General features: G+C 41.4%; 1 protein-coding gene across 23 annotated transcripts in view; it reads left to right on the top strand.

The window, feature by feature from the left end:
• Window positions 1-571: 571 nt before the first annotated feature.
• Window positions 572-22244, top strand: part of LOC139928389 (transducin-like enhancer protein 4) — a 36122-nt gene continuing 14449 nt past the window's right edge. For 6 of the 23 annotated variants that reach the window (XM_071920935.2, XM_078285443.1, XM_071920929.2 and 3 more), the window contains exons 1-8: window positions 572-616; window positions 1026-1123; window positions 3219-3282; window positions 3503-3547; window positions 13556-13618; window positions 16468-16542; window positions 17195-17381; window positions 21032-21056. In XM_071920935.2, the coding sequence (XP_071777036.1) occupies window positions 572-616; window positions 1026-1123; window positions 3219-3282; window positions 3503-3547; window positions 13556-13618; window positions 16468-16542; window positions 17195-17381; window positions 21032-21056 (602 nt within the window). Of the gene's footprint in view, window positions 617-1025; window positions 1124-3218; window positions 3283-3502; window positions 3548-13555; window positions 13619-16467; window positions 16549-17194; window positions 17397-18282; window positions 18288-20440; window positions 20458-21031; window positions 21057-22244 lie in introns of all 23 variants that reach the window. The other 17 variants (XM_071920939.2, XM_071920938.2, XM_071920932.2 and 14 more) reach the window with 11 other exon arrangements.

Genomic DNA, 22244 nt, shown 5'->3' with positions numbered 1-22244 from the left:
GCGTTCATACGACTGGTTGCTTCTGTATTTGGTTTCATAGGGGTAGGGCGCTACAGTCGGTGAGGTGGTCTCCGTGCCGGGATATGAACATTATCGGAGACTGTAGGAAATTAACCGTTAAATGCGTGTGACGGGACGGCGTGGACGAGCCCGCTCTCGGACAAACAGGTCTTAAAACCCCCGAAGTAGATGCTGTAGGAAAACCAGTCAAAGGCGAGATTGTTATGAGAAAATAGAGGATTTGATATTAGTTTTCGGGGGGAAATTATTAAGCTTTGTACAGTGTTGGATTGTAAAGGCGCATAGAATAAACCGCTCAGCCTGCTGGAGATTCCGGGAGCGAAACCAAGACTGAGGCAACTCGTGCTTTGATTAAACAGAGAAATGGACTTTTGAAATAGTGTCTTTTAGAAATGACGACCAGCCAAAGGTTGGAGGATATTTCCACACTGAATGGAGCCTGCACATAGCCCGCTAACCGGCCACTGACAGAGCTTTACGCACGGGATAGATCAGTGCTCATACGTTTGTTTTCGTGTTTCGAGTGGATGAACTTTGCAATACATTTTTAATGATTCGAGATCTGAGCAAGATGTACCCTCCGGCACGGCATCCGGTAAGTAGTGTGCAGTAGGCAGAATGTCAAAACAATGCAGATTAACACCCGCGCGCCTGATGCGTAATCAGTTTAGATCAAGTTTCCGTGCCATTGCGCGCTCGCACGGACAATTACGCTCATTGTCAAGCTGCTGCAGCTGTATGGGTGTGCGCGTGCGCGTGTGTTCGCAGGCGTACGTCCGTGTGTGTGTGTGTGTGTGTGTGTGTGTGTGTGTGAGCGCGCGTGTGTGAATGTGCGCGCGCGTAAGGAAATGGAGTGAAACCAAAAGGCTATCCGCATGACAGAGGTCTATTGTCATCTACAGTCTTGCCTGTATGTATCTTGACATTGAACTTTTGCTGGCTCAGCTCTCTCTTCCCTCACACACTGTTTGGTTTGGTTTGGTTTGATGCCGTTCGTTTCCAAGGTCCCCCACCAGCCGGGACAGCCGTTCAAGTTCACTGTCACCGAGTCCTGTGACCGAATCAAGGAGGAGTTCCAGTTCCTCCAAGCCCAGTATCACAGGTAATGCACTGTTTGGACTGGAGCATAGACAAACATCAGCTAAACATCATCAATAGAATAGTGACAAAATACCACTGAAGTCTGCTGGAGTTAACATTAATTGTAATTTTGCTGTGTGTGTGTGTTATTCTGGGACCATGTTGCTATCAGAAACCTAGAAATTCTAGTTGTCCACAGTAAAGACAATCACTGTAGATAACTGAAGTGACATCCTTGCTATTTAATGGTGACTTGTCTTGCACTAGTAAGATACGACCAGCAATTTAATGAAATGCACAACAAACTGTGATAAAATAGCAAGACTGATATTGATTTTATTTTAGGATTTGATTGAGAAACGAAACATGCTTATTTTGGAGTAAATACAACACTTATTACCTTATTATCTTGCAAAATATTGTGATTCTAAGCTTGTCAGAGAAATAGTAGACCTGCTGGTAGTCTCTAACATGCTGGTAGTCTCCAGTTTGTCTCAAGTCCATCTATCATTGGTGACTAGCCACAGGTAAACCCCATCTACCCTGGTGTGCACATCTCTCTCTGAGAGCAAGTGGTGTGAAATACTTTTTACCCGACGTGATGAAGTGTGAAATACATTGCTCAGGGCAGAACCGTAAGCAGATGAGATGAGCAGCTTCTTCCAATGCATAATAATCACCCTCCTCTGGCCACTTTGTAATTATTGTCCAATCACCTGGTGAGATGAACCAACGGTCCAGTCTGCTGGCCAATCCTGGGGCTGAATGAGCTGACACTCGCTGAATCAACCCTGATGTCTAAATGCATGTGCAATGTTGTGGCAACCCACATCCAGCTTCTCTGTATCAATGGAGTGTTATCCTAAATGTAGAAAGACTCCATTAATTTGGTAAAAAAGGACTAGGGGTGGGTCAGATATTCTTCTATTCAAACTGAATATACATAATAGAGCTAATCTTTTCCTTTGGAGAGGTTTACTTATTTTAGATGCGTATCACATTTTATTCAGCTTGAGGTTAAATGTCTCTTAGCGCAGAAATCATTTGTCAAAGAAACGATTTCATCTCCTGTTAAACATAATGTGCTTTTAACTATCTTCAAAGATGTAATCATTATCTGTTTCTTAATGACATCCACATATCACTGCTGTCGTATGAAAACCTCGTAACTCCAACTTTGGTGATTTTCATGCTTTCCCTTCAGAGCAGGGTTGCTTGCTCCCCTATGGGTTGAGAACTGTAGCCATTGGATAATATAAAAAATGCATTGTCATCAAGCTAAAAACAAGGCTCTTAGATCCTAAAAAGTTTGCATTTTGGAAATATGAGGTTCCCCCCCCCTGATGATTTTCTGAGATTCTAACGTTCCAGTAATGCGTTAAAATATATTCAAACCTAAGATGACATTTTATTTAATGTCGCTGCTATCACATCACCATTAAATCTGCCATGTCCTCAGCTCTGCGTTATACACCTTCCCCTATTAGCAAGTATAAAATATTTGATATCATGATTACCATCAACCTTGGTAAGCATTCTGCTCTCCATTTAAAATGAGGGATTTAGATGTGAGACAAAGCCTGGCTATAGACGACACTTAAAAGCTACCGTAAGACCACAGTTGTAACACTGGACCTCATGTAGCCTTTTTGTTGATGCAGTTGGGGCATCCGCACACTGAGAATGGGCTATATGATGAGGTTTGTCTAGTCGCCTATTGATCCTTTAATTACTGCACTGTACCTGCTGAGTAAGTGGTGTCTATATCCGTAGGGGAAAGTGTGGCTCGAGCCAAGTGCACTCTTTGCTCTTTGTCACCTTGAATTCAGAAACGCAAACTTGAAGTAACAGGAGAGTTCTGGGCTCAATTTACATAAAGGCTCAATTTGTAGGAATCAGCTTACAGCGACGTCTCCAGTGTATTTATATACATTTCTCTGGATTTGTTTCATCTGCCATAACATACAAGGTATATACAAGGTAATCATAATTCATAATCATAATTGATGTAGAATGTCCTCTCAATTTCAGATGTGTGTGTGTGTATGTGTGTTTGTGTTTGTGTGTGTGTGTATGGGTAATCATTATGTAACATAACATTTTCCTTCTGTCCACAGTCTGAAAATGGAGTGTGAGAAACTGGCGAGTGAGAAAACTGAGATGCAGAGACACTATGTCATGGTGAGTGTCATTTAGTGTGTGTGTGTGTGTGTGTGTATACTCATCCAGTACAATGTGGTATGAAAGCGTGTCCAGAGAGTATCTGTGTGTGTGTGTGTGTGTGTGTGTGTGTGTGTGTGTGTTCTTGCCTGTGTGTGTTTTTGTGTGTGTGTGTGTGTGTGTGTGAGGGAAAGAGAGAGGACATGTTTGTTTGACCTTGCTTTGATCTTTGCTTTTTCAGTACTATGAAATGTCTTATGGACTCAACATTGAGATGCATAAGCAGGTAGGAAAACATTTTTCACTGATCATGTTGATGAGTAAGTTGAAAAGATTAAAACTAATTAAAACTGCACTGTAGGTGGAAAATAAGATAAGTGTGTATTTATCTCAAATTTCAGTGTTGAAATAGTATCATTGATATGAAGCATTGATGTGATTTCGTACCGTTAAATTCTAAGATGTGGATATTGATGTGTATTTATGCAGGTTAACAGTGCAGCGAACTTGGAGATAATTGATTTACCTCTGCCTGTGCTACAAGGTTAACACTAGAAAGGCCAAGCCGCAGTCAGTTGATGGCTGTTTTGAATTTCGAATTGAAACATTTCAGCTTTCAAAATGTTCCTCTTTGACTTTTCCTAAACCCACTCTGAATAAACCAGTGTTCAGAGCGTGATTTTCAAAATCAGTGCAAATAATTATCGTTATGTTGTTATATTGACGGCTTGTTGGCCTTCCCTTGGCCTACAAAATCCATTCTACTGCCTTTCTAAAGGAAAAATCAACCAAAAAGCTAAATAAATCAAAATCCAAAAATCTAAATTTCATATTTGAAATATATTTTATTCATTGACCAAAAAGTCCATCAGTGGTGAAGAAATTGATCCCATTTATGATATATTATGTTTTTGTGTGTTTGGGTGCCAAGTGAGGTGACCAGTATCTCTTCTGTGTGTAAATTTCTATATTGCAATGTCACATGCACAATAGCAGTTTCATCTGTTTCATTACTGTAAACAACAAAATGGCCAGAAATGTGACTCAAGTGAATGGGAGGAATTTGCCTTTAAGGAGGCTTTACGTGACTGTTGCTTTTTCAAACATGGAGGGTCATTAGCATAAATGTCTGTGTTAACCACACATTAGCTGCCAAGCTAAATGGGGCACAGCTAACCAGCTACACATTCATTTCCAGAGAAATGGTGTGTGTAGTGTGTGTGCGTGTGCGTGTGTGTGTGTGCAAATGTGCGAGAGACAGAGAGGAACTGATAGTTACTTGGCCTTGTGTGTATGCATGTGTGCATGCGTGTCTGTATGTTTGTGTGTGTCTATAGTGCACATGTTTACTTAGCTGTGTGTGTGTGTGTGTGTGCTTGTGTCTGTCTGTCTATCTGTCTGTATATCAGCCTGTATGTATACTGTACATATTTACTTAGTTGTGTGTGTGTCCTTGTGTGTGTCTGTCTGTATTTTGTTTGTATGTACACTGTATGTTTGCTTAGGTGTGTGTGTGTGTGTGTGTGCTCATATACTGTTGAAGTTTACCTAGAGATGTGTGTTGGTGTTTGTGTGTCTTTATTTGAGTTTGTGTTTCTGTGTGTATGTGTGTATGTGTATGGTGTGTGTGTGTGTGTGTGTGTGAATGTACACGCAGCTTTTTACTGGCACACTAATCAGGGTTGTCTGATTATGGGGTGTCTACTATGAATCCTGTTGCGTTGCTCTCCAGTCTCTGCTGTTTGTGTGTGTGTGTGTGTCTGTGTGTGTGTGTGTGTTTATACGGGCGAGAGAGAAAAAGAAAGAGAGAATGTGGCCTGTGGCTGTGTGTGATGCACAATGCTTTCTGTCAGGAAAGAGTATTGGACAGTGAATCTTTAATCTCTGCCAGCAGTCTGTTTGCGTGTAACTGTGTGTGTGAGTAAGTGTGTGCGTGCGAGCGTGTGTGTGTGTGTGTTTATCTGTATGTGTGTGTGTGTGTGTGGGGGGGGGGGGGTTGGAAGGGGATGGGGTGGGGGTGCAGGCTGTGTGTGCTTACATGTGTTTGTGTGTGTTCGTATACAAGTGTGCACGGGTGTTAATGTGTGTTTTGTAACTGCGGCATTTGATGCGACGACGCAACGTGTGTGGCTGGCTGAATGGATGCGTTGGATGTGTGCGTGTGTGTGTGTGTGTGTGTGGGGGGGTTACAGCCCCATTAAGGCAGTCCGCCTCCGCTACCAAGCGAATTGCTAATATTGCTTGTTTAGCATTTTCAGAGGGTAATAGGCCCATTGATTTTTGGCTCTGCTCTCTCTTTTATTTACACAGAGGGGCTCTAGAGCCGGGGGAGTGAAATGTACCACCGCTCGTTAAAGAGAAATTGACTCGTAGACGGAGGACGGCGGGAGGGTTGACACGAGGGGAGGAGGGTACCAGGGGCAGAGCATGGGATTGAGCTACGAGAGGACAGCTAATCAATTGCAAATTAGCGAGGTTGAGAGAGAAATAAAGCAACCGAAAGATGGAGAAAAAGAGAGCAGGGAAAAAGGAAAGGTGGAGGAAAAAAGAACGGTGAAAGAAGTAATTAGACGTTTTAATGCTAAAGACGGGCAGTGTTTTCAACAAGGTTTGACAACTCATTTTACTGCAGCTGAAATGGAAATGTTTCATTATGGAGATTTTGGTCCTAAAATGTTACATCCACCATTTTAAAAAGTGACACCTACTCATAGAAATTGATTAATAACACAAAATTCAAACAATTTAGTGTAACCTTTAAATGGCAATGAATAACTTCAGTCTTTGCTTTACAAAACAATAACTCTGTTACAGACAGTATCCTCTGTATTTTAGAGATTCCTGTAATGATTTCTTCATATTTGTTCATGGTTTATAAACCCACAACTTCAGTTTCAAAGCATTAAAACAGGAGGGTGAAAACGTTGGCAGGCTGAGTAAAATTGTGACCCAGAAGGCCTATGCAGTGTTTTCAGAAAATGCCCAAACTGAATGTACTCATGGTAATAGCCAATCACCATATGCAAGACATCTATCACCACAACATAGCTGGAGGGGAAGAGGGTTCGGGATGAGGTCGTGTATAAATTTATGAAGCGAGGCGGCCCACAAACCAATAAAGACCATCCTCATGCAGCAAATTAACAGCAAACAAAATCAGTTTTCTGGTTGATGCAGGCTGTATTATGCTATGATCACTCTTCCTTTGTTTTTCTTTCTCTCCTTGCCAGTCTATCTCCCTGTGTCTTTCACACACACACACACACACACACACACACACACACACATACACACAAGGGAACATAGCCTTTATATGGCGGGTCCATTAGGTGTATTGGCTGGTGGTGAAAAGTGGTGCTGATGTGGTGCTTACAAAGCTCCACAGGGGAGACAGACATTTGATCTTCTATCTGACCCAATCTGACTCCAGCGCTCCAGCCTGATCTAATTTCCCTGTTGTTAGGAGTTAAAGTGGTAATCTGTGAGACCTGTTGTTTTTTGTTTTTTTTTCATTGGGCGACATCTGTGGTGCCTAGTGTTCGTTGCTGTGGTGTTTTTGCACGGCATTTCCCAGAGATCACCTGTCAACCAAACAGTATGTTGAGTACTGTGACGTCTTTTTCCTTGGATTTTCTGTTGATGAAGTATGAAGATTCTGTAGGTGGCGCTCTTTCCTTTGTCTGTTCAGCCATGTTGGCTATCGCTGCTCATGCTAACTAACTATTTATTCAAACAAACTGCTGTTGCTGCTGCTGGAAATGTAAAACACATTACTTCTTGTGATGATTTTTTCCCGGGAAAGACCTACCCAGCAGCAAATTTTAAAGCTTTCATGAACTGGGTAAAGGTTGAATCACTATTGTGTTACATCAGTCGGCAATAAAGATTAGCAAAACGGACATTTATTTATATGAAAATGTCACAAATTGTTGCTGTAAAGAGAATTCAGAGCACCAAATTGTACTAATTAGGTGTTTGTTGCTCCATGTATCCCCTTTAGACAAGAATAAAAATGTAATTCTCATGCATATTCATGCTGGCTCGGAGTGGTGCCCCTGGAAAGTGTCTTTCTCACTTTGACAGGGATGGATTGTGGTTGCTGCAAGGATCAAACCGATTTCTCCTTCATGGGACAGGCTCCCTAACAACCAGGCCATCCTGTCATCCCCAAGTCACAACTGTAATCCATACAAATTAAAAGATTACAGTTGTGTGTTGTCAGGTAAATAATGACAGTATATTCAGTGGCAGTTTCTGCAGGAACCTATTTCTGTCCATTAAGGTATGAGTCAATGGAAACAGGAGTGCTTTGCAGGGAAACAAGCATTTTAATGCTGAAGTAGAAGCTTGGTTAATACACAGCCCCAGGAAACAGGAGGATCACGCCATTCATTTGCATGTTGCTGACCTGATATCGAGGGCAAACCATAAAGTAATACCAATGGACTACATTACCATTATACAGCTCCATATTCGACATCCCCCTCTTAGCTAGAGCTCACTGATCTAGTTTTATCTTTTCCAACTCAGCATACGTGATCTTCACTCAGAGGTTAGGGTTAGCGTTTGGGTCCTAACCTGAGCTGGCTCTCTGGACAGTCATTTCCTATATTTTGACCAGTGTCATTTGTGTGTCAGACTGTGACATCCAGGTCGGATACAAGGCCACGGTATACTTGCTGTAGAAACAAATTTCGGCAGGTTTGTACAGACAAAAGGACACGTTTGTGGAAAAAATAGCACAGGCTTGCTGGCCAAACTAGTAAAATTCTTTGCATACCAGCCCCAGTGCACGTCCATCTGCAGTTGGTCTAAAATGTCACGTGATTGGTTGTGTTGCCTTGTGGAAAAGCATCTTCGTTTCCTTTTCCGGTTCATTGCCTTTTTTCCCTCTCATGCTAACATCTCAACAAAAAATAATTGTTTCGAGGCTCGACTTGCTCAGCTTTTTTGAGGATATCTGCACTTTTATGACTGATCAAGCAGCTTCTAAATCCTCATATTCCCTCAGCTGCGTTTGTCTTCGGCACTCTTTCAAAGCAGCCATTGTTGTTATTATTCTTTGAGTTTTTGTCACCACTATTTACGATTTCCCTAGGTTAGGTGAAGTGTAAATAAACCAACAATACAAAGCCGCAGTGAGTATACACAAATTTGACGTGTTTGACTGTGTTTCTATTTTGTGCAAGTTTGACTTTGTTATAAATATACTGCCGCCTTCAGAGTCTGGGCAGGTGATACGGTGATGCTTGGCAGTCCTATCATCCAGCTGATGTGGCGACATCTTATGCGCCCGGATCCTCACCAGTGTAGCTGGCTGCCATCCATCCGCTATCTCTATACACATCTATTCCCACTACCAGAATGGAGGAAGCGGTTCCGTTCTTTTATTCTGCCTCTTCCCCTCTCTGCAACTGAGACCACAGGATCACCAGTTCAAATCCCAGCTGGGAAATGCTGAGCAGCGGAAGCAAACAAGATATGCCTCCTTTCCCTCATCAACTGCCGTCAAGGTGCCCTTGAGCAAGGCACTTAAAACCCACCCGCTCCAGTGGAGTTTCTCAGTGGCCAATAATTAGAAGACTGTGATTACACTGGGCAGCTCCCATGTGTAGATGTGTCAATGTGAGGCAGAACCACACTGAAAAAGGGCATGTGTGCACAGCAAGTCTTCCCTGGATAAAGATTAAATATAAAATGAAAATGTCAGTGTTTTAGGGCGTCCTGGATATCTGTGGGTGTAGGCGGCTGCAGTGCTGCTTTACTCACAGGTAAATTGAATCGTAGGACATGATCAGGTGAGTAGGGCAGACCAAAGACAGGTGTGTTTGTCAGAGCAATGTGTAGATCAACTGTAGATTTCAACATCTGCTTGACACACTGATTGGGTCTCTCACCACTGGACTAGTTGGGGCTGGATTGTGTGATTCTGAATCTCAGCTCCACTAGTGGCAAAGGGTACATGGTCTGCAATGAGATGCCCAGCCATGCCATGTCTTCTTACAAAGACACGTTTAAGCTTGGCATTCATAGTCCCTGATGTCCTATCTGACAGGCTCAGCACTTCTGGATCAGAGGGAATGAAAGTCCTGGGATGCCGAAGATATTTTATCCTATTTTCTGGCATAGCATGTCTCACAATATGTGAGGTAGCAGTAATTCTGTGTGCTTTCTGGGTAGCTTTTCTTGGCAAGAATTGTACATCTTGACAGACACAGAGCATGAATGTCGTTGCTGAGACCTGGCCATGACGTGAATGCTCTAGCATGCATCAATGAGCGCTGAATGACCACTGTGGAGCCTCTTGAGTACGTTAACTTTCAAGTCTCTGGGAATGACTGCATTAACCTGAAGAGTAAATAAGGCTGACTTTGAAGTGGTGCTTCTTTCCTTTTGTCTGGCTTTCCATTCACATGTAGCTTGGTTGAGCACATAGCCTGCTTTTAGTCTGTCTGAGTTCGCGCCTGCCCTTCTTCTCTATAGCATGCAAACTGTTCTCACGTGCTCTAGATTGGCAAAGCCTTCACCTGAGCTGGTCCTATTTCTTTAGCATGGCACATGTCTACTGCCTTAGCAATAAGGTCAGACATATGAAGTAAATTCTCTGTCACTTCATAAAGGCCCATTCAAAAAAAAAATGTAATTTGATTTTTCAGCTTTTTGTGTGGATATGACTTGGGTTGTCAATTGGCATGATTGAATATGGACAATCAGGGTTTGTGATACCTTAAATACATAGTATTGGGTGATCATTGGTTGCATTTTTCTGTCCCACCTTTCCTAATCCCAGCAAACACACCAGCCTCGTTCTCACTGTGTCACGTCTGTTGTGACTGCAAGCTGTAGTAGATAGTTACTTTTGAGAAGCTAATGATTTTGCATACTGCCAGAATCACTAACCAAACATGGTAGTTGCAGCTGTATAATACCAGGGTGTCAACCTGCACAAAGCCCATATTTGCATCCAGTTCATCATTTAGCCCAGAGGTTACAAAGTAAAAGTTCAGACTCTCTATTTTCAGCAATTTTTTGCAAGGACACCAGTCATTAACAATGTTAGTGGTTGTGCCAGATGCTGCATTGTTGCAGCCTATCCCAAACACTGTACCTTACAACGTCAGTTTCTTTCACACTAGATTTACATGATAGTTGCTTAGTATTAATTACTATCCATACTGTTGCCAACATCACCTTCCTCACATGTAAAGTTTATTGTTGCTAAGTTTACAGTAATCTCTTCTGTTCTTTGAAGGCAAAGTCAAATTATGTATTTGCAGAATAACCACTATTAACAGTAGCCTACACAATGTCGGACAAACAGCTTCACAGCAACAGCAAAATCCATGGCTAAACCCCCATGGTTTTCAGTTGAAATGGAAATTGACAGGGGAGATTCATTGTAAAAAATATTGGTCAATAAATTGACAAACTGTTCCACTGCTATCACAAATGCTGAAGTATTACATGGACACTTTATAAAAGCCAACTTGAGGGTTTAGTCAATAATGTGGAAACACAAGTACGCTCAAGTAAGTGTTGGACAAATCAGCTCAAAATATTGTTTCAGTTACAAAATATATTTACAAGATGACGCTGAAAAGCCAAGTGAGATCAGACCTTGGGCATTGCAGATCCCTTTGCCATTCAGCCATATGCCAAAATATAAAGAATGGGTTTCAAAACAACACTGCTAAACTAAATTACTAAAGCAGAGAAAATATATTGCTAGAAAATGTCCACATTAATTTATTTACCACAGTCAGTGATATTAGTGTTCATTGCTGTAAAACACCGATTTCCCCAAGAGAGATTTTCTGTTATTCTTGTGTGCGATAACTTGTCGATGCGTTGCCTAGTCGTCGAAGGTGATGTTTCAACTTGTGTGTTTCAACCTGTGTGTGTGTGTGTGTGTGTGTGTGTGTGTGTGTGTGTGTGTGCATCTGCCTCTTTGTCTGTGTTTGTGTTCGTATGTGTATGTGTATGGGGCTTGAGTTGCACTACTACTAGCACTCCCTTTGGGACGGTGGATCAGACAATTTCCTGTTCAAAAAAAATCTTACATGATGGGGGAGAGAGAGAGAGAGAGAGAGAGAGAGGTGTACCTTTAATAAAACAAACCTTTGGGTTCAGTGAAAACATCTGATGAATACAGAGAGGGTTGTGTCAGTGTGTACCTGCTTGTGTGTTTGTGTGTGTGTGTGTGTGTCCCATTCTGTTAACAGTGTTGCTTGTGCTTCTGTCTGAATAGTTTGTGTCAGTGTCTGTCGTTGGGTTTTAGAAGCTGCTCTCATGGCCTCTGGGGGCTTCTGTTCCCACTGATAGTGCAGAGTTAGCATCTGTCTTCAGCAGACACAAACGTATAAAGGTTATACAAATTAAACAAGCATTTTGGAAGGTAAGAGAAATGTTGTGTGGAGAAGCATGGCTTAACTTCCTCTCCGTGCATCTAGTTTGTACAGTATTGGACTTCAAGGAATTAGGCTTATCTCAGTTAATGAGTGTTTTCCCAGTATTCTCCTAATTTAGCTGATTAAGGTGAAATAAATCTCACATGCGTCTTCTTTTTGCACGTTGAACACTGCTTCCCTTCAGCTGTCTGCTCAACTGTACCCCATTCTCTGTACTCCTCCAGAATCTCAAGTGGGCCGAAACACATTCCATACAAATTTCTCTCTCTTCTCTCTCTTTTCTCCAGCTCTCTGCCTCCTTCCCTCCCTCCCCTTCGTTTTACATTTCACAAATTAGCCGTTAAGCTGATGCTGTTGTCCAGAGAGTGCAGCAGTAGAATAAGCTTCAATTCCTAAATCACCAACATCACAAACAACCAATAGTAGGAGTGAACGGGTCCGAGAATGACCGAGAACGATGATCGTGTAAGAGAGAACTGCGAGGGAAAGACATAAAAAATAAAATGCAAGGAGAGAGAGGGAGAAGGTATTTTTTATAATATCCCATAATCCCTTTAGGCCATTTGCAGCCACACATGTATGTATGTGCTTCTGTGTATGTATCACTATGAGCAGCACATATAGATTCTCTGCCTGTAGCATTTCACAGCTCCAAACCCATCATAAAGACTAGTATTAATAGTGACAATAGCAATAACCCAGAGTCTGCAGGCTGGCTGTACTCTGCTTGTGTGAGTGTGTGCATGTGTGTTTGCAAAATGGATGAGTATTAATGTGATTGTGAGCATGAGTATATGAATGAGTTAAAGACGTAGATGGATGGGAGGAAAGGGAGAAAGAGAGAGAAGAGAGAAAGGTTGGATATAGACAAAGAGCAGAATTACTCACACCGTGGTTCAACCCAGAACCAATATTGAAATTGCTTTGTGTGTGTGTGTGTGTGTGTGTGTGTGTGTGTATGGGAGAGAGTAAGAGAGAGAGACAGAGTGAGACAGAATGTGATTTATTGTCTAAAAATTTTGATTATTCGTATGGTTTGGTAATATAACAGTAATAATACCCTGGAGAACAGAGATGCTACCAAGCATCATCAAAGTACACATAATCACAATAAAGAAATCCTTTAAGGGATTATGTTTTTTATACAGAGGTTACCAATGCATATGTACTGTCCAAAAAGTTTTCTCTGTGCAGAAGAGTAAAACACAGGACATAGTAAGAAACATTCTAACTAACTCCCTGGTTACCACATGAGTTAACATAGTAACCACTTTATTCAAGTGTCCATGAGTAATCTGTGCGATTCTAATTTTTTTCCCCTTTTTTTTGTGACAATTTTGGTGCTAAACGCTCATTGCTCATTATTGTTTTTGCACTGCACTTCCCAGAGATCAGCTGTCAATCAAACAGTGTGTCGAGTAATGTGACGTCTTTCTCCTTGGGTTTTCTGTTGGTGAAGTTTGAGTTTCTTTAGGTGGCGCTCTTTTCTTTATCTGTTCAGCCATGGTGGCTAACACTGCTCAGGCTAACTACCCAGTTCTTCTTCTATTTATTCCAAACAAACCGCTGTTGCCAGAGAATTTTTCCCAGGAAAGACCTACCAGACACCAGGTGTTTAGAACAACAAATGTTAAAGCTTTCATGAACTGCGTATAGGCTGAATCACTGCTGTCTTGACTTGACTGTGTTAAACCACAAGAGAGAGGAGCAAAACAGACATTTATTTTTCTGAAAATGAAAATGATTACTTTAATTGAATAGAAATTGAACTGAAGGGAATTGAACTGAGTTTGTTTGTGCAGTGGTGGGTCGTGAGAGCGTTGACTGTCTTTGTTTTATCGGTGGAAGCTGAATGTGTTTTCTGTGCCCACCTCTCTGTCTTGCAGGCGGAGATCGTCAAGCGGCTGAATGCAATCTGTGCCCAAGTCATCCCCTTCCTCTCTCAAGAGGTAAGACCCAAACGCTGTCACTGTGAGTTGAGATGGTGTGAGAGAGAACCACAGACAGAGTGAGACAAAAAAAAGAGAGAGAGAGATAGAGAGAGAGAGAGAGAGAGAGAGAGAGCGAGAGAGAGAGGGAAAGACAAAGATGGATAGACAGCATAGAAGGAGGAGAAGTGTGTGGGGCGGATTGTGGAGGAAAAGACAGATACAGAGACACACATGCACGCATGCTAACACACACACACACACTCACACACACTCACACACACACACACACAAACACAGAGATTATCCTGGGCTAATCCTCCCAGCTCAGGATAGGGAGATATGCTCTGAACTTATTAAATGTCTCCCACTAACATATGCAGAAGCCAGGGGCTGAGTGTGTATGAGAAAATTCATTTGTGGTAGAGGTTTGTGTGTGTGTGTGTGTGCGTGTGTGCGTGTGTGTGTGTGTGTGTGACTGCCTGCATGCATGCACTGTGTTAAAACGCACTGTATGTGTGCCTATAGTAGGTGTGAGGAGTGTGTTTTATGCAGTACGTGCTTTAAGGAATGCATCTTTAGGTGTGTGTGTGTGTGTGTGTGTGCAGCTGATAAATCCTTCTTCCGGAGGAGTTGAAAGCGTGTGTGTGTGGAAGGGTGGGAACAGCAGGAAGGAGCGAGTGTGGACTCCAAAGCTCTCCTCCAGATTAGCCACGGATTAGGAGGGTTTAGGGTGGATTAGGAATAATGGCATTAGACTGTGGCGCTGCTACACAGCCCCGAGGCCCGGGGGGGGGGGGGGGGGGAACGACTCTCGCTGCATTGTTTTCATGTACAGCCTCGTCTGGCGTGTGTGTGTGTGTGTGTGTGTGTGTGAAATGTAAATGGCACAATGCTATTAATATTGTGCTTCAAATCATTTAGATGTGTGAGTTGGGCTGGGTGATATGGCTGAAATCGATATCATGATATCATCAGGATTTTCTTCGATATTTATATACAGTATATCATGATATGGCTCACGTATGCAAAATCACATGTTAAATAATCAAATAATGTTCATCCTACTGAACCGAATGCTAATGCTAGGTGTGATGTCAAACGAAACTGAAATTTTCAAATAATATTCCTTAAAATGTTTCATACCTCATTTTGCAGAATTGTGTGTCACCATATCCCAAAATCACCATATCATCACAAAATGACTGGACTGAAAGACGATGAATGTTAATATTGAATTACGTGTGAGCACAAGAATTTTTTTGTGTGCATACATTTGTTTATCCATGCAGTTCAGTTTGGAAATTTCAATGGGAATGCCATTCTTTGACTCAAACAGTGTCTTCACTTATTATTGAAATCAGCGATGATGATGATGATGGTACAAAAAGCTATTTTCAATATTCATGAGACAGAGGGATCTCAAGATGGAGCCACTGATGATATTTCCTCCCTTCTTTTTAGATTTAATGAGTGTTTTGCTGTCTATCCACTTGCCTGTGTGTGTGTGTGTGTGCATGCGTGTATGTGTGTGTGTGTGTGTGTGTGCGTGTGTGTGTGCTTGTGTGTGTCACGGTCAGACAGGGTTAGGCTCAGTCTGCAGAGGTGCAGCTGAACTCGGTGGTCAGGTTCATTTCCACACCTGATAAGCTCTTTCATCTCTGGCCTACTTTGATGTTGCGCTTATGGATGTATCTCCCTGCTCTCTCTCTCCGCCTGGATCTGTGTTTCTCTCACTCTACCCCCTGGATGACTTAACCTGGTTAGCTTCTCTCTGTATCTGTCTCTGTCTCTCTCTCTACCTGTCTCACTCTGTCTCTCTTTCACTGTTCCATGTAGTATCCCCCTCTTTTTCTCTTCCGACTTTGTTTTCACTGACAAATAAGTCTTACTTGTGCCAAATAATAAAAGGAATTGGAATATGGACCATTTTAATTTAGAATTTGAACAAGCTGTATGTTTCAATCGTAGGGAATGGATTCCAAATAATTTACTAGACGTGGTTTTCTAGTGCTGTGCGGAGGAAATCTTTAATTATATTCCAACAGAGAAATTACCAAATATTAGCATGTGGCATAAATATTTTGTGCTTAAAGTGAAATTTGATGTAAACACTGTGAGCACATGCACCACACTTCAATTTCAATGTTCAGCAAAACAGTCAGTAGAAGTTTGTGTCACTACTGTACAGCCAAACATTCATCTTTAAATTTGTTTAAAGGGGAAATAAGTAACTGTCCCACAGCACAAGATGACCGTCATAAAGCTGTGAGAGATTGATAGGGATTTTTATCAATACCAGTGACTCAGCGATTACTTCACCAGGTGCTGAGATTTCTGGTTTTCAAAACTCACTTTCCAGCTGCAGTACTCTGTTTTGGAATAAAAACTCCCCACCCAAGTCAAGACAAACTTCCCCCAAAACTTCCCCCAAACTGCTCGCATTTTCAACTGTTCAGCGATGGATGACGGTGCCAGCGGCCAGCGCTGCAACACATTTCAGCTACGAAGGCTAAAAAGCCTCATTCTCAAGAAAAAAAAAGCAAATGATGAAGCAGTATTATTATTACAGTATTTTACGAGGTGAAATATTACCTCTTCACGAGATGTTTCTGTTGGATCTCTGCTCTTATTTGCTAGGTTTCTCATCTCTACTGTGAAAATGTGACTTTGTCATTTGTGTTAATTACAGGCCAACCAGAGACTTGTGTAGGAGGAGAAAACGTTGTTGCATTTCCTAAGTCTGTATCACTTAACATGCTGAATTAAACGTATCTCTCTCTTATTGCTCTCTTTTTCTCATTTTTCTGTCTCTTACTATGTCTCTCTCTCTGTTTCTTTCATTCTTTCTCTCTCTCTCTCTCTCTCAGCACCAGCAGCAGGTGGTCCAGGCGGTGGAGAGAGCAAAGCAGGTCACTATGGCCGAACTCAACGCCATCATTGGAGTGGGTGTATTATACACAACACACTCTTTCTCACACACGCTCACACACACACTGAAATGGAAGATGCTATAAGATACAAAGGAGCCGAGAGTAGAGAGAGTCAAATGGATCCAGCACAAGGAAATAAAGAGAAAAGTTGAAAAGAAGTACAGAGAGAGAGAGAGAAAAACGGAAAGAGAGAGAGAGAAAGAGGACAGTGGAGTGAAATGCTAAATGCTGATGCTAAATGATGGCTGAATGGACCAGTTAGTCCATTGAAATGACCAAGTTTTTTTTTATTTTGATATACTTAAGTCATCTACCAAGGGGCAAAAAATTATTTAAATATTGAAATTGCTAATATGAAATAAAGGCTTTAAAATTTTTGTGTTCATCACAACAGAGTGCTTCAGATTTTCAGATTTTTTCTTATAGCAGCATCCCAAAAAGCATCTGTTGATTGCTTCCTGCTGTGGACATTTCTGGTACCCAGTAGCGCTCCTTATTTTTTTATAATTATTATTACATTTTTTATTGTTAATATTTTAGTATTATTTTTTCTTTTTGCAAGCATACAGCATAACATCAAAATCTAGCATTTATTTGTATTTCTGTGTGTGGGGGTTTGTGTGTGTGTACATGTGAATGTGTGTGTGTGTGTGTGTGTGTTCAGCAGCAGCAGCTCCAGGCTCAGCACCTGTCCCATGGCCATGCCATCCCCGTGCCACTCACGCCCCACCCAGCGGGCCTGCAGCCCCCGCTGCCCCCCGGCGCCGGCACTGCCAGCCTGCTGGCGCTCTCCTCCGCCCTCAGCCACCAGCTGCCACTCAAAGACGAGAGGAAACACCATGACAACAACAGCGAGCACCAGAGAGGTAGGCCAGCTTTATGTGTGTGTGTGTATGTAGGTGTTAATGTGTGTGTGTGTTTGTGTGTGTGTGTTTGTCTCTTTCTGTGTGTGTTCAATGATTGTTTTATGTGTATAGCGTATTTTTCACATTTCTCAGAAATATTGGTTTTGTTTGGTTACATCCTTGTTTATTTCATAAAATGATTTACTTTGATTCATTTAATCTACTTCAGTTAAATCTAAGAACAGTGCTAACAAATAAAATGTTATTTTGAGTTGAATTTCTAAGGTACAATTAGGACTGATAAAAAATGTAAAATGTGAAATGTATTTATTGTTAAAATTTATATTGTATTGCATCATATTGAATAAGAGCTTTACTGAATTGTATTTAATCTTTACATTGTCAGTGTATCTTTCATGTAGGGATCCACAGATACTGATACTGTATTAGATATAGAGGTAATACCAGGCTAAAATACAATTTGTTTATCTGAGATCTTCTAAAATACAATACCAAAAACCACATATAACATGTCAATATTAAAAGCAAATCAAAGCAACTTTTTTAGCAGCTTTTTTTTCTCCACACATAAACAGATGTTGGATCTTTCTAATAGAGACAAACTAATGGTGCAAGTCTAGATTATTCAGTAAAAGTAGTGAATCATATCAGTACTTGTAGTGGCTGATACTTAATGGTTAGTACTAAAAAAGTAAAAAAGAAAATGCTATTGGTGCATCCTTACCAATGTAATTTGTCATTAAACAAATTTAATTGGCCTAAGAGCGCCACTAATTCTTCTCTGAGCTGACTTCGAGCTCAAGCAGTTAATTACATAGAGACAATGTGTGTGTGTGTGTGTGTGTGTGTGTGTGTGTGTGTATGTGGGTGAGAGAGAGAGACATAGACACAGTGTGTGGTTGCCCTTAATTACTCTGTTACAGCTTTGTTGTGAGGGCTTTTTACAGTGCAATAGAGCAGTTAACCTTGCCCTGTAGCTCTAGTAAAGCTAACAGCTGCTACCTCAGGTAATACTTACTCCCATTAGGCAGCAGAATCAATAGCAATGCAATCCCATCTCTATGCTGTGTTCCTGTGTGTGTGTGTGTGTGTGTGTGTATGTGTGTGTGAGAGAGAGAGAGAGAGTGTGAGTGAGAGAGAGAGAGAGTGTGAGTGAGGGTATGAGGGAGAAAGGGAGTACATTATTTGCTTGTTTTTTTAGTCTTTTTTAACGCGTCTTTGTGCTGACAACTGCTTGCACGTCTTTATGCTAATGCATGCATGCGCTGCTGCCAACTTGCCGTCTGTTTCGACCCTACTGGCCACTTTATTTCTCAAAGGTGACTTAAGACAGATCTAGGTACTTTTCCAGACCATGGGGAACAATGTCAGGGTGTTGAATCCCACAGCATTTGGTGAATTTGATGAATCGGTACAGCTGATGCCGATGCACATGGATTTACGCTACTTGCTTGTCTAATCCAAAGAGGTCTGAGGATCACAGAGCTTCCCATACACAGCCTCCCTCTGCTGAGTAGCAAATACACTGTATTGATATGATAGGCAAATTGCCATATAACATAATCTGGTGACTTCGAGGAGGAGGCAATAGCTACTTTCCTTGGAAGAGAGCTGGCATCTTTGAATGCATGTCTTTGCACTAACAGCCTGTCAGTCTTTCTGCTAACACTCTAAGCGCTTGTTTTTGTGCTAACAGCTAGCCTCAGGTGCTAACAGCTAGCCTCAGGTGTCTGTGAGCCTCTTGGTTGATGGGTCCCTATATTCTGACAGATTGTGAACAGTGCAGTCATGTATTTCTTGCTGCTTTGGTATTGCCTTGTCATAAAGTTATGTCGTTTTAATGAGTTAACATAGCTAGCTGGCAAGGGCTAATTAGGTAAGTTAGCGGTAATTGTAATTGGTAACTGAAAATAAACAGAAAAATACTCAATAAAATTACTTTCAAGCTTACCATCGCCCCAACGATGGATGCAACCGTTCTCCAAGCATCGTTTTTGAGACGTTTGTTCCTGTAGTCTTTCAAATGAAAGTTGTAGAGAACTGGGAAGATTTGAATGACTGTAGGTCGTGCTTTTCTTTCGCTGCCAGGAAAAAATCGGTTGCAGCCACCTTCCTCCCTGTACTCGATTATGGTGATCTATTGTATATGCATGCCCCTGTCCATTGTCTGCACTCACTGGACACTGTGTATCATGGTGCTCTGAGGTTTGTTACGGGCTGTAAAGCCCTCACTCACCACTGCACCCTATATGCCAGGGTTGAGTGGCTCTCTCTGGCTGCACGTAGACTCACCCATTGGTACACATTTATCTATAAATCTATCCTAGGATTACTTCCATCGTACCTCTGTGGTTATATTTCTAGAACCTACAGTAATTATTGTTTACGATCAAATGACTATTACCAGCTAACCGTCCCCAAAGTCCGCACTGATCTTGGCAAACAGGCTTTTATGTGTTCTGCACCTACAGCCTGGAACTCACTTCAGAGCAACCTAAAACTGCCGGAACTTATTCCACTTGGAACTTTCAAAAATCAAATGAGAGACCTAGAAGCAGATTCCTTTCGTACTTGCACATGTTTTTTATGAACATTGTAATTGTTTTTATTTATTTTATTGCATGTTTGTGTCTTAATGTTTGTCTGTTTTAATGTTGTTGCAACTTTTATTTCTTTTTATGCTGCTATCTTGGCCAGGCTTCCCTTGAAAAAGAGGTCTTTGTATCTCAATGGGACCGACCTGGTTAAATAAAGGTTAAATAAAAAATAAATTTAAAAAAATCTACTTTTTGCCCATTTTTCACGTCCGGTGGAGCTATTGTTCATAGAAGGAAAACACATTGGTAGGGAAGGGTATGAGGGCGTGAGGGAGAAGGGAAGTTAATTTGTCTGTTTTATCTGTCTGTGTGTATCAGCTGTGTACTATTAAGCACACGTCTTTGTGCATGTTGTCTTGTGGTTGTTGTGAATGAAATGCTTTTATTCAGGTAAAATGTTATTCTGTCTCTTACTCCTCGTTCTCTCTCTCTCTCGCTCCTCCTTAGACAGAGACTCGGTCAAGGTAAGTCATTCCTTTCTCTCTTCCATTTGCACACTGACGTCTATCTGAGTTAGATGGATAGATTTGCTTTTTGGGTCTTTTACAATTAATTGGGTATATTACAATTAATGTTGTTACAAACAAACATACGACAAACATGTGATTGTAATGTAGTTGTAATGTTATTGTCATCAGTGTTTACATTATCCCTGGAACAATTACATCATGAATTTTATTTATTTATTTTTTTCATTAAAATGGCTTTTAATCAGAATAGATCATAGGTTAAACGTAAATTAGCACATGAGTAATTTCATGAGATACAAAGGTCAACTGAGCAGTAGAGTTACCCATTTAAGATAAAACCAATAATCAGGTAAAACACTAAGTTAGAAAACACTACTATGAATAATATTTATAAAGACTAAACTATAATGGGTTTTGAACCGACTCTAGTCTTCAGAGCATCAACACCTTGTAATCCACTCATCATCTATGTAGTAAACACCTTTATTGCAAAAAAAATAATGTAATATGAAAAATTCTGATTTATGGAAATGTTACATGTGTGTGTGTTTGTGTTTGGGAAAGGGAGAGACAGAGAGGGAGAGTGGCAGCGAGTGAAAGAGAAACCCTAAAATGAGCAAACCAATAAGTGCAAGGCTGGCTGGCGAAGCGAGGAAGAGGGAAAGAGAGCGGCAGCTGATAGAGAAACGTTACATCCAGTGCTTGTAGTAATTAGTCCCCTAAGCAGAGCTTTTTTCCCAAGGCAAACATTTGGTTTGTTGAATACTCAATGAGCAGATTAGCATTCCTTTATTCCAGCAGTCTGAGCTCTACTGGTGAACCTATCATCCGCTCACACACACACACACACACACACACACACACACACACACACACACACACACACAACCGTGAGTTTAGCAGGCCGTGTTCTCTGGTGCTTTGGAGTAGGTGGAGACAGGAGGAATGTTTAATATGTTATCTCCTGCCCCCCATGTAGCCATATCCTCCTCCACACACACTCTTAGAGCTGTAGGCACCATGATGGGAGCGATTAGCAGCGTGTGTGTGTGTGTGTGTGTGGTGCATGTGTGTGTGTGCGTGTGTGTGGTCGTCAGAAATCAGTGGTAGGGATAGAGAGACCAAAATGATGAATGCCTTTCATTAGTGCACTGCAAGAACACACACAAACATACACACACACACACACCGAGCTGCTCTTTGACATGGCGGCCAACAGTCACTCTTCATGAAACCAATAAGCCCCTTGTCAGTGGTCTACAGTTGCCTTGGCAACAGTCCACAGGGTACAGTGTGTGTGAATTGCATGAACATCTGTACCGTAATGTCCTTGGCGTTAGCACCTCACACTTCGACAAAGGTGTGTGGGTATAGGTGCGCCTGCGTTCGTGTCTGCGTGCTTATTGTTGCCAATACTAAAAGGCGGTCAATTATGCAGCCTCTCTGTGTTCAAGGACTGAGCCTCATCAGCCTGTATTGTTAACAGAATTGAGTGCACTTATCCAATGAAGTTAATTGTTGGTTCAGTTATTGATACTAATCTACCAACACTTGTCATAACAAAATAAAAAGGATTTAAAGGTCCCATATTATTCAGTTTTCAAATATTCTGTGATTTTATTAATTTTTTATATATAGTATGACTTAGTATAGGAATAATATGTTTCATTATGTTTTGCAAATAAATGCAGTTAAAATGCTGCAAACTTGTCTGATTGGAAGGATTTTAGTAATAGTTTAGTGAAAGGAGCCACCAGGATGCCTTGACTAGAGTTAGTCCG

Source organism: Centroberyx gerrardi, chromosome 8 (assembly GCF_048128805.1).
Source record: "Centroberyx gerrardi isolate f3 chromosome 8, fCenGer3.hap1.cur.20231027, whole genome shotgun sequence".
Classification (NCBI taxonomy): domain Eukaryota; kingdom Metazoa; phylum Chordata; class Actinopteri; order Beryciformes; family Berycidae; genus Centroberyx; species Centroberyx gerrardi.
Note: the sequence above shows the minus strand (reverse complement) of the source record. Positions and strands in the feature narration are given on the sequence as shown.